The following is an 18,858-nucleotide window of genomic DNA, read 5'->3' on the forward strand; positions in this document are numbered from 1 at the left end:
CATAATACTCCTACACACTCATTTCTCCTTGTTGCAAATAATCATACAATTTTGTTTTAAATTCATGTACACGAGGCGCATTACCTTGTGCATATCGCTCTTTCAAAACGTCCCACAACTCCTTCGCTGTCACACAATACTTTATGGCAGAGTGCAACTTCACATCTATCACATTACGCAACCAGAAAATCACATAAGCGTGCACTGTTTCAATGCCACCAATGCTTCACTCGTTGTCTCACTGTCAGCAGTACAAGTTTGTCTACCGTACCATCAATGAATTCCACCTTATTTTTCGCCATCAAACTTTGCCTTATAGCATCTACCCATTGATCATGATTCTCTCTATTAATTACTATGGTGGTGAGAATGGCTCCTGGATTGTCAGAAGCGTGTAAGAAAAGTGGTGAACTAGGTGGAATAATCTTCTTCCCTTTGGAGGACGCCAATGCGTTTGCCTCTTTCATCTGCCATTTTTCTTGGTTTCTAAAACCCTAGCTCTGGTAGCATGAGAATTTTATTTAGGCTACATTCACAATATTACAGGCTAAATAACAAGACTATATATATACTACCTACAACACTACCATACAAAGATCTAGACAATTAAGGAAACAAATAACTGATCTAATTAAATAAGGAAAGTATCACCAGACTACCGATCTCTTCATATGCTATATTGAAATTAAAGGATTTTCATACATCTCAACATATCTTTGTTACACGCTACCACAAGAGATAACTTGTTGAAGAATCAAATAAGGTTACTAGCAAATAGAAGAGTAAATTTCCATAACAATACATCATACATCATACTTATTACTACAAACCCGCGGAAGGGTGGTTATCATGCTATTGAAGAATGGAAGGACCATGCTATAATGTCTTGCGCTAATGTTTCTTAATGGTGTTATAGATTAAAGTAGGTGATCGAACATATCGCGAGATCTTCTGACTAAAAAGAAGTAAAGATCTCCCAATTGGAACCATACAGTCCATGACAATACGTTTGTCCATAAGAAACATAAGCAAAGAGCATAAAGCTAAAGAGATTATCGCGATCCAGGGACTAACAGGGAAGATGGTAGCATATAAACCTGCCATGAAAGTGACAAGAGTTGCGTAGAATGAGAGTAGGAGCAATGTTATGCTGAAATCCATCAACACAACGGCTTTGCCTTTCTCAGCACAAGCCACGACCCAAAGGAGGCAAAATAAGACCATCATGGATAAGCACATAGCCAATATGTCTGAAATCAGAAATATCTTAAATGCTGCCTTTTTCATGAGGAGCGGAGTTCCTTTGTCTTCGACTTGTCCACCAGGAACAGTGAATGCTGCCGTGAAGGTTATTGTTGCCAAAAGTGCTGCTGTTACGCCCATTGTGTCAGCATATTCATTCATTTGAGTTGTAGGAACTTCCCACACACTTCGAATGCCTATCATCGTAGGTTCATCCTTCATGAACTGTTCAAACTGTATCAAAAAATCACAAGAATTCAAGTTAAGCTTTTAGATTAGGAGATTGTTTTTATACTTATTTTTGATAGTTGACAACGATACAGTGTTCCATATTTTTGTTTTTAGCTTTCAAAAAAGTAGAAAATGGATAAGGAATTGCCTAAACATTTTTGGGTTTCGTATTTTGGTTATTATTTTTCCAAAAAGTTAAATTCTAAAACAAAGATTTGAATGATAACAAACATTCCAGAATATCGAATGAATATACTAAAACAAAGAATTAAAATGATAACACACACTCCAGGATATCAAATGAATATACTGGAAATTGAATGGATTAGAAAACTTACATAATCAGGAACTTGTGGTGAGGATCTTATCAAATCGCTAGAAGTAATACCATCCTTAGTTTCTAATTCTAGATATTCTCTCATCCATTTTTGTCTAGCTTCTGGCTCGTCCGATGGTGAACCATATTCAATAAAATATTTGGCATGTCTAAATTGTCGGCTTTCAACCGCTAGATGCAATGGCGTTTTTCCCTCCCAATCCTTTATATCTAGTAGACATTTCAAATTTTGTTGTTGTGATGATCGAATAAGACGCCATGTCAAATATTCAGGTTGATTTACAAGTAAATGCCACAATGTCTGACCATTGGAATCTTCCATTCTGGTTGCTTCTGGAGAAAGTTCATTCAGTGTTGTAATTGTAGCCAGGTTACCAACTTTAACAGCTTTCAGAAAGGGGGTGAGTGTGTCCTCATCTAGCAAAAACGCTGCTCCTTCATTCGCGTTCACCAACGACTCTATTGTTTTGCTCTCTAGTGGCTCCAATCCTAAGTAGGGAAATAACATAAATTGTAACTTGGGGAATTTGGATGGAAATATGTGGAGGAGAAAATCATTTTCTTGTTTAAATACAATATACTTCTTCTTTTTAGTTCCACCATTCATTTGTTTTTTTGGACGTTTACCAATGCACATTATATAAAGCTAATATTTTGAAAATATATATAAAGACAAATCCAACAACATCACACATGACTATGTTATTCCTTATGTATAAATAACACAAGATGGTCAAAATAAAATTTATTAAAAGTGTCAAAAATCAAAATGCTAAAACTAAAAAAACAAAGGAATAAAGTAGAAGGGAAGGGAAAAGAAATGAATTGGAATGATTCGATTTCCTTCCCGGCCTCTTTATATTTATATATATATATATATATATATATATATATATATATATATATATATATAAAACTAGCAATTTATAAACACCATGCATGCCTCACTTTTTTAGAATATAATTTATAATTTTTTTGGGAATAACAAAGGTAAAATTTAAATATTAGACATGTTTTTTGGGCTAGCTAATTTTATTGATTAAGCTTATATCATTTGATCAAATCCGTTTTTTATTATTTATTTTATTTATACTTTCTTTAAGATTTTTAAAATTAAAACTGATGAGCGATAAAAGAATGTTACGTAGATTTATTAAGAATTTCTTATATTTTTATCAACAAAGTATTATTTTAATTAAATCATTTCACTTTGGTAATTGATTGTATTTTTCTTTTGAATTTACTACTTGATTGTTCATTGATGATCAAATATTTGATTGATATAATTTATTTTGTTAGTTTTTTTATGCTATATTTGAGTTTGATTTTCTTTCATCTATTTTTAGTAGAGTATTATTTGATTTACTAAGGGATAATTAAGTAAATTTATTGGGGGATGCTATAGCTCCCCTCTTCCCTTATATAATAGAGATCAGATACGTTCAATATTCTTACCTTTACATCCAGATATGATATTAAGTTTGTATTTTTGCTTTTGGAAGTAAAGCTATAGAGTAAGGGTTAAATGTTAATGGTGGTGGTCCACTAGAGTCACATGGGATCGTTGATGTGAGGGAAATAGTAGAATTAGGAAAAACAAGTACCCCAAAAAGTAAAGTGGAAAGAAAAAAAACGGAGCTACTACACAGTACATATCATTACCAAGGATGTCTTAGCCTAGTGGTTAAGATTGAGGTGTTGTGAACGATAGGTCACAGGTTCGAATCGCCCTCCCCGTATTTGTACTTTGTACTGCCTTCGTGGCTCATATGGATAAAAAAAACATAATACATATCATTGTTATTGCTATTGGATTAAAGTGTTTATTAGAGACTGACCTGACGAACGTCCGGCTAGAAGATGGAGTGGTGTCTGATTACGTTTGTTGAGTAAATTAGCAGTGATTTGTATATCCATATCTAAGAGTCTTTCCAAAACCCTTATATCACTATTTGCTATGAGTGCTTCATGTAAGGGAGTATTTCCATCTTCGTTTTGCATCAACCATGCCCAGTCATATTCATAGTCCTGCAAATCACCCGCCTCTGCTTCTCTTCTCTCATTCGTTAAACTATTATGACATAACTCTAATAACTTGGGCAAAAGGTCTAATGTTGACAATGGTGAGAGATTACAATCTTTTTGCTGCGTACTGGAAGTTGGAAGACGAATCATGGTATCATAAGGATTTCTCACAAGGATATGAATTGGGGTGTCCCCATTAAGGTCTTTTTGACAAACAAGATATGGAAACATCCCGAGAACTTGTTCGATGAAACTAACAAATTCAGTTTGTTTTATTAAAGTTCCTCTGTGTATGTGCATAAGCTTATGAAGGATATTTCTCCATCTTGAATCTCGTGAACCTAAAAAGTTCATTCCAAGCTTCTGCAATCGATTGTCTAAGTATGGTATATTTCCCGCATCCAATGCTCTACATTCCTCCAATGTCATTTCTCTTTTATTCATGCTCGTCTGCAGCATTACATACATGCATCTAGTAAATATAAATATATAGCTGAGCATTAATCTAAGAAGCTTAGTGTTAAGACTAATATTATTCTGTACGTTTAGGTTATTATTTATTAAACTAGTAGCTAGTGTTTTGACATAGGGAATGCATGAGATATAATATAAACTAGTATTAGGTGTATCTTATAAGTTGTATATACTTTGCATATGAATTGAGAAAGATTTTTAACAATCACATTTTGAAAACAGATGTGAAAAAAGGTCAGATTTTTTAAAAAATCTGTATGATTCAATTCGACATTCATTTCGATGAACTTCAAAATACTAACTTGGTTTCATTGATGAACGAACCTCATAGTGATTAGAGCACATGTTTGGTACTCTTGGGTTTATCATATAGTTTGCCTATTTTTTAGGTGGTTCCTAATTAATTCAAGAACTTGTTATTTAATACATTCTCATTATTTTATCTACCTTATGAATTAATTTCATACGTGAAGCATGAAGGGGAGTACTAAATTAGATATCATCAAAGGGCATGAACTCAAATAGATTGAAGAGAAAGAAATTAGGGCTCCGTTTGGTAGGGTGTAAAACGTTTTTCCGGAAAACTGTTTTCCTCTATTTTTAGTTTTACATTGTTTGGTTGGCAAAATAGTGTAAAATCATTTTTCCTTGGGGTAAAATTACTCTCCCAATGATGGAAAACCATTTTTCTTTCAAAATGAAGGGAAAACTATTTTCCTTATCTCTCTTGTACACTCCTCTCACTACCTCCTTACTTTCCCTTTCACTTTCCTTTCATTTCATCATTTTTCTTACATCGAACCAAACAACGGAAAACTAATTTTGGAATTGTGTTTTTCATTGTAAATTGTTTTCCATGAAAATCATTTTACGCTGAAAATATTTTACACCCTACCAAACGGAGCCTAGATTAAGAATCTCTCTTAGCTTGAATATAACACAAAAATATATTAGCAAAGATGATTCCTAGTTTCCTACCTGCATTTCTTCTTCAATCAAATCTAATGCTGAGATGCCATCCTTGTTTTTGATGTTCATTTTTGCGGGGAAACGCAATAGATATTGCACCAGCTTAAGGTTTTGATTTCTTACAGCCATATGTAACGGTGTATTTCCTTGATGATCTTGATAATCTTTGATGGCATATATTACGGGAACATTTAAGAGTTCCATACCTTCATCGTAACTAGGTATCCATCTCAGATGATGTAAGATGGTCTTGCCAGAACTATCACGCACCTCTGCAGACTCTGGGCAATGCTCAAGCATGAGTCTAATAATCTTTAGATTGTAGTATGAGGTGATTGAGGCTGCTCTATGGAGAGGAGTGAAGCCATTTTCATCGCGCCAACATGTGACACAACTTTCTTTCTCTACCAACAATTTTATCAAGCCAAGATAAAGCGAAGTGGTTTCTCCTTCCTTCACATAACCTTTTAAAAAAATTACATCCATAAATTGGTTTCAACAAGTACTATAAAAGCAGCAAACAAAAGTCAAACATAGACAACACATAAAAAAACTCGTATGGACATGTTATAAAAGATAAGGATAATATTGTCAGTTTTGATATAGTGTGTTTGTATGTGGCGTAGTGTGTTTTTATGTGATATAGTATTTTTTTTTTTTTTTTTGGCAAAAGCTATAGTGCTTATTTGTGATAATGTTACTTTGCGTTATAGTGTATCTGTTTGTGATATAGTGTATTTATTTCTTATATAGTATATTTGTTTGTAATATAATGAATTTCTATGTATTATAATAGTGTGTGTCCCAATTCACATGTGTGAGCATGGTGATACTATTTTACATAAATAGGATCGGACAATACATAGACTACAAACTAGGTGTTCTTATTCTAAGTAATAGTGTGCTTTATGCTTTATATTTATCTAGCTATTTCTAGTTGTTGTCTACTTCATGTTAATTTGAACATGTGATAGCCTGTTCTGATGTATAGTTGTAATTGTTGTATAAATAGGTTGTAACACTCATTGACCAAAATATTCAAATACACCCACAATAGACTCCTTTTGATTGAGTCCCTCAAGCTAATCTCTCATTAAATCTTCAAGTACAACATAAACGAAAATTGTTGGCTGATATAAAATGAATTATCACAAATTTTCATAAATAATAGAGATTATAAACCCTCTATATTCTTTTAATCTTTCCTATATGTATTTTTGCATAATCTCTTATGCACATCTTTGACAGTTAACATATTTAAATATGTATTAGTAAAAATTATGAAAAGTTGATAGTTTTAAAACTAAATATAAATAAGAATCTAATAAAATCCTATATGAATATGTTTTTCCATATGATAACCACACACATGGTCAAAGTTCGAAAATTTTGACTAAAATTTGACTAGAATATTCCAAATGAGAAAGATAAAAATATACATCCACCGTTTCTCAATAAGTGACACATAGACAAAGTGGGGGAATCCTAAGGTTTCATGGATCGGAAACCAGACCGGAATTTTCCGATCTGGTCCCGGTCCGAAATCCGGTTCCCGTCTAAAACTGCACATCCCTGTTCGATACTCCCTCCGTTTCAAAATATAAGGTACGCAAAATATTCGAGGTCGAACTTTGACCGTTATTTGCTCAAAATATATGTTGATAGATTTTTTTAAAAAATAATGTTATATTAGTATTTTTCAAGAAGAATCCAATGGTATAATATTTATAATTTTTATTTATCATATTATGAGAGGTATTTGTGATCAAAGTATATTTTCGTAAAGCGTGAATGTCTTATATTTTGAAACAGATGGAGTATAAGATAGATTTCATATCTATTAATCAACAACTATAGTAGTAAACTAGTAACTATCACCGAAATATTCTTAATTAATCTTCCATTTGACCACATTAAGGAAACAAACAAAAACTAAAGATAGGTTTAAATCCATAAAAGAAATTCCGGCAGTTTTTCAAAAACATGTTGCCAAACATTAGATATAAAGTTATAAATATCTAGAGATTAGAATTTAAATCTTTCAATTTTTTAAGGTTTTGTTTGGTAGGACGGATTTGAATGGAAAAGAAAGAAAAGGAAAGGTAAAAACAAACTTTTTCATGTTTGGTAAAAGAAATAAGAGGGGTTTAATTGGAAAGGAGAGGAAGTGAAAGAAAAACAGTACTATTAAATCATTGTTTTCCTTTCTCTACAAAATTGGAGGAATTTGATAGGAAATAAAATTAACAAGCTTTTACCTATGTTTTCTTTATTTCTTCCCTTTCTTTTCCTTTACTAATGACAACCAAACATGTGATTCCTCTCAAATCCATTAATTATACCAAACATTAGAAACTGCAACTACCTTCTTTTCTCTTCTTTTTCTATCTTTTCCTTTATTTTCCTTTATATTTCCCTTCCTTTAATTTACTAAAAAAATACCAAACAAACTGTAAGTTAAAACTTGATTTCGCTGATTATTGATGGCATAAATTAAGAAGCAACCTAGCCACCTCTTCCTCTCCCCTTCTTCCCCTTCTTCTTAGAAAACCCCAATCATTTTCTTCTAGATAATTTGGACCGCCATCATCCTTTCGATAGTGGCGAACTCCCAATTCTTCTTATTTATTCTAGTGTTTATTGCTTTTGTTTTTAATAATTCCTATTCTCTCTACCCAGTTTTTGGGCCTTTCTCTCATTTCTTGGGAGTTTAAATTTTGATTATGTTCTTTTCGTATGTGGAAGTTTAAAAAATAGTATGGAAAAATTATTCTTATTGGTTGAAGTTCAAAACTATCAACATAAATGTATTGAAATCTCATATATGGTCAACATGGTTAGATCAAGCATGTTCTTTCCTAAACTAGTTAGATTGACCTCCCCATTAATCACTGCTTGATTTAACACATATAAGGGGGTTGCGCTATATTAATCGATCTGGTTTATTATTATAGTTTCTTTGAAGATGAATTTAATTTGATCTTGTTTGAGTCTATCTTGTCTACTTTACTACTTATTGTAGATACCGTTTGACATTCAATTAATAAAATTTCTCTTTAAGCGAAAAGTTAAAAATATATATATTATTCTTTTATATAATTCTAATTTTATTTTTAATGATTAAAATTTAAATTTATATTACCATATATTAAACTAAAAAAAGAAATTATTTTCAGTTTGAAAATTTCATTTTTTTGAATACTCCCTCACTCTGTTGTCTTCTAATCTTTTGTCTTATTTTATGTTTTATTGTCAAAATATTTCACCAACATTGACCCTTGTACATTTTACACAATTACTTCTAGAGTTTGTATTGGTCAAAGAAAATAACTCATAATCTATCATTTTGCTCATAAAGTCGGTCTAAGCATATGTGATTTTTAGAAAAACTATGAAATGTTTAGAAAAATTAAAGACTAAGAGTGATTGCGGAAAGTTCATAAAGGTTCATAATTTTTTTTAAAAAATAAGAACAAGTTCTCAAAATTAAAGGTTAGTTTAGTTAAGAAAAGTAAAAAAAGAAAAAGAAAAACTAGTTAGGAAAAATAAGTTGTGTTAGCGCGTTTCTCTCTCTAGAAATTCTCTCTATATACAATGTACGTATGATGCCATGTCAAGGACTTCTCGAGGTTCAAAAGCAACTCAAACAAACACAACACCTATGAAGATCAAGGGCCCTTCCTCATCTAATTAGGCGAATAAGACGCGACCAATGGATGTTGTGTTAGGAGTGATGGTGTTGGAGATTGAGGATGAACACCCTTTGATTCATGAGGAGATTTTATCACCTCGATCCTCTCTTAGGTTTCTGCAACAACAACCAGAATTTTCGGATTGGTTGGAACCCATACATGCATCGCTCTCAAGGCTCCGTTTGGTAGGGCATAAAATATTTTCAGTGTAAAATGATTTGCATGGAAAACAATTTACAATGGAAAACACAATTCCAAATTTAGTTTTCGGTTGTTTGGTTCTGATGTAAAAAAAATGATGAAATTAAAGGAAAATGAAAAGGGAAGTAAGGATGTAGTGAGAGGAGTGTACAAGAGAAAGAAGGAAAATAGTTTTCCCTTCATTTTGAAAGGAAAATGGTTTTCCATCCTTGGGAGAGTAATTTTACCCCAAGGGAAAATGGTTTTACACTCTTTTGCCAACCAAACAATGTAAAACTGAAAATAGAGGAAAACAGTTTTCCGGGAAAATGTTTTACGCCCTACCAAACGGAGCCCAAGTTCGGAGGAATCAGGAGCAGACTAAATGTGTTGTTGAAGGAATGCTTGATCCACTTCTTTCTTTTATCTCCAGTTGATGAGGATGTTGTAGGTGGCGAAGTGCCTAATATTGATGAAGGCGATGATGCTAATTTGAATGTTAATGAGTATTTGAATAATCTAGTTATTTTGACTTCTTTTTATGTTCAAAATAAAATTGATTATTAGAATTCTTCATTGTGTTGTTATGTTATGGGGGTAAATCCTCCAAGTCATGTCATGAAAGGTTTTATCAGGAGGATACGGAGAAACCACGATGTTGATAAGTTACCATGGTTAAGCGTGGTACTTTTGTGGTAAACTTTAGGTCAATGAAGAAGAGAGACATGATTCCAACTGGGAATCCACCTTTTGTTTTTTGAAAGTAAAACTGTTATTTTGAAAGCATGGGGTGCTATACTAGATCTGTGTAGAGATGATATCAGGATATTGCCAACATGGATACAAATGAAACTAGACTTTAACCGGGGTGATTTATGTATTGCCAAGATTGCTGGGCAGTTTGGAAATGTTATTAAGCTTGATTAAACTACTTTGAAGCATGAAAAGCTTTAATATGCTAGATTGATGGTTGAAATACATCTTGATCGAAAATTCCCTAAAGAAGTACAATTTATTAATGAGATGGATCAACTGGTGAGTGTGCCTATAACATATGATGAATGGAAACCTGTCTACTCAAAAAAATTAGCTTCTTGGAAGTCTAACTGTATTTCAAAAGCTGGAAGAATAACCCTCATCTCATCAACATTACAAGCCATTCCTAGATACTGTATGCAAAGCACCCTTCTCCCAAAAAAACTCCTAACAAAAATGGATAGCATTTCTGCAAAGTTCCTGTGGAAAGCCTCGGCAGAGGCTAAAGGAATTAATTGGATTTCTTGGGATAAAATTTGCCGCCCTAAGGAAGTGGGAGGCCTCGGATTTAGAAGAAATCTTGACATAAACAGACTTGGACTTATGAAATTGTGCTGGACCTTAGATAACAAAGACAATTGGGCGACAAAATTCATGATCGAGAAATATGTCTCGAAAAGAAGGGAACCCCTTAGTTTTAAAAAAGGATCCTTCATTTGGAAGGATATAGGAAAGGGTTGGGAGTTCTATAAGAATAGTATCCGCTGGAATCCGGGACTAGGAGATAGTACCAACTTTTGGAACGATGTCTGGGTGGGCGATAAACCTCTTAGATCTTATTTGACTGGACCTCTAACACAAAGTGATAACTGTGCCAAACTGGATGCCTTCATTGTAGACAAAAAAATCCCCTTTACGGCCCTACCTGAATTCATCCCTCTTGAAATTAGGCTCTTAATAAAAGAAAAAACATTCTCATCTGAACCAGATACAACTTTCTCAAGTTGGACTAACTCTGGAAATTTCGACTCAAAGAAGGCCTCCGCTTTCCTTAATATCTCAATCAGGCACATAATTGAAGTCCAACCGAGAGACCCATCATTTTCGGATTGGAGAAACATCTGGAATGCACCGGGTCACCCAAAAATCAAAGTCTTCCTTTGGCAAGTTTGGTGGTTGAGACTTCCCACAAATGACAACCTCTTCTTTCGAAAATGCAGTAGTACTAAATTCTGCACCTTCTGTGCGGATAAAACCGAGACGACCATTCACATCCTCAAAGATTGCCCAAGAGCCCGGGAAGTTTGGCGTCATCTTAGAGAGTCAAATCTTAGGGAGGCCCAAAACCTACATGATTGGATTAGGGAGAATTTGAAAAATGATAAAATGACTTCTTACAAAGTTCCTTGGAACGTTGTTTTTATTTTTACCCTGTGGAATATCTGGTTAAGAAGAAACGCGTGGATTTTCAAAAAATCTAATAAAAAATTGGATAAATGTGTCAAAGAGATTATCTGGGCTGCTCAAGAATGTTTCTTCACCCAACCATCCTCCTATTCATCCAACCACAATATCCAAAGAGACGTCGACTTGACATGGTTACCCCCGCCAACTAACTTTCTAAAAATTAATGTGGATGCCTCCTTTGTTGCAAGTTCATTTGAAACAGGAATGAGTGGAGTGTGCAGGGACCACGAAGGAAACTGGGTTGCAGGCTTCAGAAAAAAAACGCGAGTTGAGGATGCATATGAAGCGGAAGTCGGCACTATCAAAGAAGCCATCTTTTGGGCCGAAAAAAAAATGAAATGGGGAAATGTTATCTTTGTTTCAGATTGCAAAAGGGCAGTGGAAGAAATCCTTAATATAGAGCAAATAAAGTCAAAGCTAACCATCACCTTGAATCATTGCAGGACATTGTTAGGCACAAGAAGCGGCCATTCCCTTAGACATGAGCCGAGGATTTGTAACAAGTTAGCGGATCAAATGGCCAAGGAAACAAAGAAGGACACTAGAGAATATTTTGAAGTAGAGAATATTACATACCCCTCTCCTGTCTGTACTAAGATATTAAACTCTGAACTATTGTCTGTGAACTTCCCGAACTGCCATAGAAATGGTGTGAACTGTAACTCTCACTTGAGGTTTCCACCTTAAGTTTTTAATTTATGTTATCTGCCACGTTTTATCAAAAAAAAAAAAGAAACCTGTCTACTGTGTGACTTGTAGTAAACGGATGGGCCATATAGCCGAGGAGTGTAAAAATCCTATTCAGAGGAAGGAATGGAGACCCAAACCTATACAACATGTGGTACAAGAGACTGTACACGTACACGCCAGTGGAGGAAGAGGGGTTTCAAGTGGTTTGAAACTCAGCAAGAAGATTATTAGCAAGCCGAAGGCGAGCATGAACGGTAATCTCCCATATTTTAAAGATATTTAATTAAATAGTCTTAATCGTTTTTAAAGTCTTTAAGAGCAGAAGATTATTTTAGTCATTTTACCCAAAATAATATTTAGTAGTTTCACAAAGAAGTATTTTAGTCTTTTGAAGAAAGTATTTTAGTAATATTAGTAGGAAGATTATTTTGGCAATTTCATCATCAAATGTATTTTGGTAATTTGATGAGTAAGGGTACTTTAGTCTTTTACCCAAAAAGACTATCACTATAAAAGGGGAAACCCTAGTTTCCCATCATTTTAGTAGCCACTTTTTTCAAAAAGAAGTAAGATGGGTTTCCTTTTCTCTCTCAAACTCTAGTTCTTCCTCAAGTAAGTTCTTCAAAGATCCAAGTTCTAATCTAGTTTTGTTTTTGAAAATTGTAGGAGGATCTTGCAAATATCAAAGTGAAGTAAAAAGGTTAATATTTTTTCTTAAATTTTTTGGGGGTTTTCTTCCTTAATTTCTCTCTCCCTCTCGCCCCTCTTTTGCTCGTGTTTTTCCGGCCACCCGCGGTGGTGGGGCGCCGGCTGGGCACCGGCGAGTGTCACCTGTCCCACTACCGTGTTGGCGGTGGTGGCGACGGCTGGGCATGATGAGTGTCGCCCTGCCATTGCCGCGCCGGTGGTGGTGCGGGTGGTGCTCGTGGTGGCGCTGATGAGTGAAGGTTTTGGGTTGTGGTTTTCGAACCACTTGTAAAAAAAAAAATAAAAAAAATCTGGTTATTATTTATTAATTAAATTATAGCAGTATTTAAGTTAATAAATTATTAATTTTTATAAAGTTTTAAGTATTATAGCGGGTTTTGCCTACTAGTAAGGATTTTCAAGTTTATGACCCAAAAATAGTTTTAAAGCCTTTTTAAGGAAAAATTAGCTTTTTTATTATTTTAAAAATGCTAAATTATTTATTAGTAGCCTTGAATTGTTGCTGGTAAGTATTAATTGATAGTACTTTTTTCTTGGTAGGTTTCAAGCATAGTAGAAGCAAGTGATCGAAGCTTTTAATTATTGATTTTTGTGTGTTATCAAGGTACATACACTTGACCTTTGACCTTTGACTTTAGTAGTTTTAAAGGTCATTTATTGAGCATGAGGAGTAAGGAGAGGCTTATGCCTTATAATTGTTTGAGTACATGTTGAGAACTTAGAAAGGAGATTAGGAATGGAACTTCTGAGTTATTCCTATATTTGAAAAGTATGTGATTGATGATTATTGCTTTTTAGCATAGTTAAAGTTATTTAAAGTTATTCTTGAAACTAGGGCTTGCCTGAGAAGTTATATATTTTATTGAGCAAAGTCTCATTAGAAGTTATATATTTTATTGAGCAAGGTCTCATTAGAAGTTATATTTTATTGAGCAAGGTCTCATGAGAAGTTATATATTTTATTGAGCAAGGTCTCATTAGAAGTTAGATATTTTTTATTGAGCAAGGGGTCACTAGAAGTTATATTTTGTTGAGCAAGGTCTCACAAGTTTTAAAGTTATTGAGCAAGGTCTCACAAGTTTAAAGTTATTGAGCAAGGTCTCACAAGTAGTTGAATCATTGAGCAGGGACTCAATTGATTGGATCATGGATCCTTAAGAAGGTAAGAAAGGACTCAAGTAGTCATTAAAGTAATAAGATGAGCAAGGTCTCAAAGAATTTAGAATTGAGTTATTTATGGTAGTGTTTGTTGCATTCACTTGTTAAAGAAAAGAAATTAATTTATTTACTAGATGTATTATTATTGTGATTGTGTCTCACATAATGGGCTTTGGCAATAAAACTCTTGAGATGGATCCCTCATGAGTATTGAACATAAGGGGGGAGTTAGTGTGAAACTACACTCCTACATATAGCTTAGCATGACGATGCTAGCTAATGCTTTTATTTTATTGAGCAAGTTTATGGAATTCCAATTATCAAAATCTTTGAGTGGACTAGGTGTCACTCGTATTCTTTATCTCTGAGATGTTGAGTCTAGATGCTCACTCTCACCCTCTTTCATTACTAACAAGCATGGAACTTTAGTAAGAGGTGTGGGATCTCTTACACAAGGATTAGTAGCCTGTATGATTCCAAGAGGAGGACGGTGCCCGTTTGTTGCCAAATAAAATTAAAAGAAAGTATTTAGTAAGTTCAGTTATGTGCTTGTCGCATGTAGAGTCATTGGAAGAGCAAGCCGAAGTTGTTTGAGGATTGCATGCATTATTATTCACATAAGTTTAGTTGTGTAATATACTCAGCGTTGCTGATGTATGTGTTTTTTTAGTGTGATTATGCAGCTAGATAACAGACACAATATGGTTAAGAGAATTTGAGATTTCTGTAGAAAAGTAGGTCTTAGTTTCATAAAAGAATTGTTATTGTTGTTACTTTTATTGGCCTGGTGTACTTTATATGGTGGGCAAGGAATGACGCCTACTGGAATATGACTGGGTGAAGAGATTGTAGGAAGTTATTAGAATGAGATTACAAGTGTCTCTGCCTCAAAAGATCTAAAACTGCTATGGATAGAAAGTGGTATATGAAAGTGTTATACTTAATTTTGTATAGAAAGTGTTGTGTTTCAGTTACTGGCGGATCTAGAATATGTATTAAGTTGTGTCGAAATAAAATTATGACATTTTAGTGGGTTCAAACAATTAATTTTCCAAGAAAATTTCCATACTAAACACAATGTACATCAGCCCCTTGTTTTACTGAGTAAAATAAAGATCATTTGTGATATATAGTTTGTTAGCCTTCCTTTGTGGTGGAGAGTCCAACCTAGTTGGTTTGTCCACCTTAGGATATGTTCTAGATTGTAAAAGGTACTTTTTTTTGAAGTGAATACAATTTACTTCCTCCGTCTCTTAATAGATTTCCCATTTTTAATTTTGGGAATTATTCATTGGTAAAGGAAATACTCAAAAAAACAATTCCAATATTAATATAAGGTAAAACGTAGTAATATGGGATCTTGTTATATTAGTCTTGTTGTGTACATTTGGAAAATCAAACTTTTATGATTTGTTACTAATATGTAATTAAAGATATTAAAGATACAAAACGTATATCGAAGAAACAAGAAATCTATTAAAGGTTGGAGAGAGGACTTAGCAAAAAGAAAAGTCAAATAATATAACATATACAAACTGTTCAAAGAAGTCGTTTTTCTAGGATGCATCACTTCAGGATTCAATAATATCATATCACTACTTATTAATTGCATTTAAGCATATTAAACATGCGCGGCTTATTAAGAATATCATTAGTTTTTCGCTACTACGTCGATCTATTTCTTTGCAATCTGCACATTTAAATCATCTTAACACAATTGATATCTATCTAAATTTATTTAATTTGAACTCACGTCACAGAAACTTTTTTCTCTTCAAGAAGTACTTCAAATCCTTTTTCAAGATTAAAACTTGTACGTAAAATTTGTATAAAGGGAATGTAATTGTATGTCAGCATAAGGAAAGATTCATTTACCAATATCTCGGTAAGTTGCAATATGAAGAGGCGTCTCTAGGGAACTATTGGTAGCACGAGCCAGGCGAGGATGTCGTTCCACCATCAACGCGGCAAACTCAACATTGCCATGTATAACTGCAACATGCAGTGGCGTGTTGCCGTCTGCATTCTGCAACGTCCATGGCTCCGCCATATCAGCCGTCTGTTGTAGGAGTAGCTTGCATATGTCGGTATGTCCGACCTCGGCAGCAACATGGAGAGGGGTGTTACTTTCGCAGTTGCCCTGACATATTAGCTTATCAATTGCTGCTCTTGATAAAAACCCCTCCAAAACTGCTACTTTAATGAACTCGTGTTTAAAATGCCGAATTGCTAAGTGAAGGATGTTGTTTCTCTGAGGGAAGGTTTGCCTCAGAAAAAACTCCTCACTGCCACTTTCTATGTCTCTTGCATTTAGGAAGCTTTGTATGTCGCCTATTACCGCCACATTGTAAAGCTTTCTGTCCATTTCCACTATTTCTGCGGTGGTTGTCATCTTTTGTTTTTGTTGAATAAATTATTATTTTAGTGTACTTGCATAAAAAATTGGTTTGACCATCAAATTGTAATATATACTATTAGCTGTGGTCTGTGGACCTCTACGTCTTCATCTTTTTCATGTACTGGTGGTGGTGGGCTGGTGGCATTGATTTACTTGGTTCCTCCTTTAATTAAAGTACTTGCATTGGCCCGCAACCTAGACAAAAGTAGTGATACTGATATAGTGATATTGATATACACACATTCCGTAAAAACAAAATAGTTACGCAACGAATATGACACATGTTTTAGCACAAAGAAATAGTTTCAGATAATGAGACATGTTTGCTTTTTTGAGTGGTAAATTATACTCCTTAGCTCTTAGAAAATCTAAGAGCATTCATAATGGTTGAAAAAAAAAACTAGCTAGCTTGCAAATATATAGTATAAGTGTAAGTTCTATTGACAATGAATCTAGCAAGTAATAGCAAACAATAATAGAACAATAAATAACAAAGCAATAATAACACTCACGAACTTTTACGTGGAAACCCAAGAACTGGGAGAAAAACCACGAATATGCACTAAGAATCGATGAACGTTCAAGAAAGATTACAAAAGCACTCAAAGAACTCTCTCTCTAGCTTTTTCTCTCTTGAATATGTCAATAATGATGTAGAATACCATTATAGGCGTATTAGAACATCCATATTTATACCTCTTTGAATAAACGCATTTTCGAGACAAAACCGACCTAATAAACCCACCGCTCGATCGGGTTGGGCAAGACCCGCCTGATCGGGCACTTAAGTCCAAACCAAACTTGTATGCGAGACCGACCGGGCAACGAACTCCCGTGTCGTAGTTTGCTGATACGACCCGATCGGGAGAAGGGGCCCGATGCCATCGGGCGAAGCTTAAAGTGCCCTGCTGCCAAATTTGTTGCGGGCCCGATCGGGCAACATTGCCCGACCTGATCGGGCAAACTCCCTGTGCAGCCTTTTTTAGTGCTTTTCCTTCTACGCAACCTTATCTCCACTCCCATACACCTCCAGGAGCCTAATATTATCAATGTACCCAATAATCCCCCACTTGGAGATAGGTGTAAGTGAAGAAAGACCTCATACCTTCATCATCTTCTCATTCATCTCAACTCCTAATGCACCACCTTTGCTAGCAATCAACGAAGGTCAACTAAGGTTCAACACAACCTTAGTTTGTCACAACTCACACTCTTAGTGAGCGCTGAGCTCTTAACACCCAACACTTTCTCCAGACACAACACATTCTCCTCCACTAAACTCCTGATGTAGTGAGAGCGCCTACGAATGTGCTTAGTCCTACAATGATACATGTAATTCTTAGCCAAATGCACTGCACTTTGATTATCACTATAAAGTACCACCTTTTAATTCCCGTCTCCTCAAGAAAACTTATAAGCCATACCATCTCCTTAACTGCCTCTGACATAGCCACATACTCACACTATGTAGTAGACAATGAGATACACTTCTGTAACTTGGACATCCAACTCACAGCAACACCACCTACAAAAGAAACATATCTAGACATACTTTTGCTTGTATCGATATCTCCACTGAGATCAGCATCAACATAACCCTCAAACTTTACTCCCTTCTTCTAGTAGCAAATCCCCATACTTGAAGTGTCCTTCAAGTACCTTGGAAACCACTTTACAACATCCCAATGTTTCTCACCTGTATTGGAAACAAATCTACTAACAACTCCCACTGCAAAAGCAATGTCTGGCCGTGTGCACACCATGGTATACATCAAGCTACCAACAGCTGAAGCATAGGGAACAGTGGCCATCCGCTCCTTTTCTGCTTTTGTAGTTGGTGTTGGAACCCAAGGGAACACTCAAGAAGGGGGGGGGGGTTGAATTGAGTGGTGAAATCTAATCGTTTTTCGCAAAAATCCTTTTGTAGCTCAGTGCCTGGCACTGAGTTGAACACTCGTAAATCGCTTATTTGAGTTTCTGCGAATGATAAGTTTAAAAGATATTAGATTTGACACAAGATATAACGTGGTTTAATCTCACCTCTAAGATCTACGTCCACAAGAAACAAAAACTCTTTTATTTCTTTGAATCCTAAAATATCAAACTCTTGATCAATACGATTCCCCTCACTACTAACCCTAGTAATGACTCCCAACACTTAACTCTAAGTGTTGACACTCTCTATAATGTAAAAGTTACAAAAAGAACGATCCTCAATGATGTGCTTCTTAGTCAAGCAAATAGAGGACAATTACAATTATGAAATAGTAACTTAAACCTAACTGCTCAGTGCTATGCACAGTGCCAAGGAAATAGTTTTCAGCTTTTATAGACTCGATTTTTCTCTCTGAAAACGTGAGATTTAAAAGTGAATTCTGATTCCCTTTTATAAGACTTGTTAGGACGAAAATCACTTAAAAATATCTTTATCTTTTAATCCTTGATTTAAGGGATAAAACTTTATCTTTTTCTATCTTTATCTTTTAAACAAAAAAGATAAGTTTTCATATAGATTTTCTTTTTCAACTCAA

General features: G+C 34.6%; 1 protein-coding gene across 1 annotated transcript; it reads right to left on the minus strand.

The window, feature by feature from the left end:
• Window positions 1-647: 647 nt before the first annotated feature.
• On the minus strand, window positions 648-16,691 carry LOC104884442 (uncharacterized). The gene is made up of 5 exons (XM_010669089.3): window positions 15,805-16,691; window positions 5,288-5,742; window positions 3,649-4,285; window positions 1,812-2,299; window positions 648-1,476 (listed from the first exon to the last, which is right to left on the minus strand). Exons 1-5 carry the CDS (start codon window positions 16,319-16,321, stop codon window positions 892-894), a joined length of 2,682 nt encoding a protein of 893 aa, XP_010667391.2. The 5' UTR covers window positions 16,322-16,691; the 3' UTR covers window positions 648-891.
• Window positions 16,692-18,858: the final 2,167 nt, after the last annotated feature.

Source organism: Beta vulgaris, chromosome 7 (genome assembly GCF_026745355.1).
Source record: "Beta vulgaris subsp. vulgaris cultivar EL10 chromosome 7, EL10.2, whole genome shotgun sequence".
In the NCBI taxonomy this organism is placed as follows: Eukaryota; Viridiplantae; Streptophyta; class Magnoliopsida; order Caryophyllales; family Amaranthaceae; genus Beta; species Beta vulgaris.

What these genes read in the sequence shown, in the direction of transcription:
- LOC104884442 (XM_010669089.3), bottom strand. Translation starts at nt 16,321, where the DNA reads ATGACAACCACCGCAGAAATAGTGGAAATGGACAGAAAGCTTTACAAT. An exon ending in TGATTGAAGAAGAAATGCAG is followed by an intron (nt 4,286 to 5,287) that starts GTAGGAAACTAG and finishes GTAATGCTGCAG; the next exon opens with ACGAGCATGAATAAAAGAGA. An exon ending in CACCACAAGTTCCTGATTAT is followed by an intron (nt 1,477 to 1,811) that starts GTAAGTTTTCTA and finishes TTTTTGATACAG; the next exon opens with TTTGAACAGTTCATGAAGGA.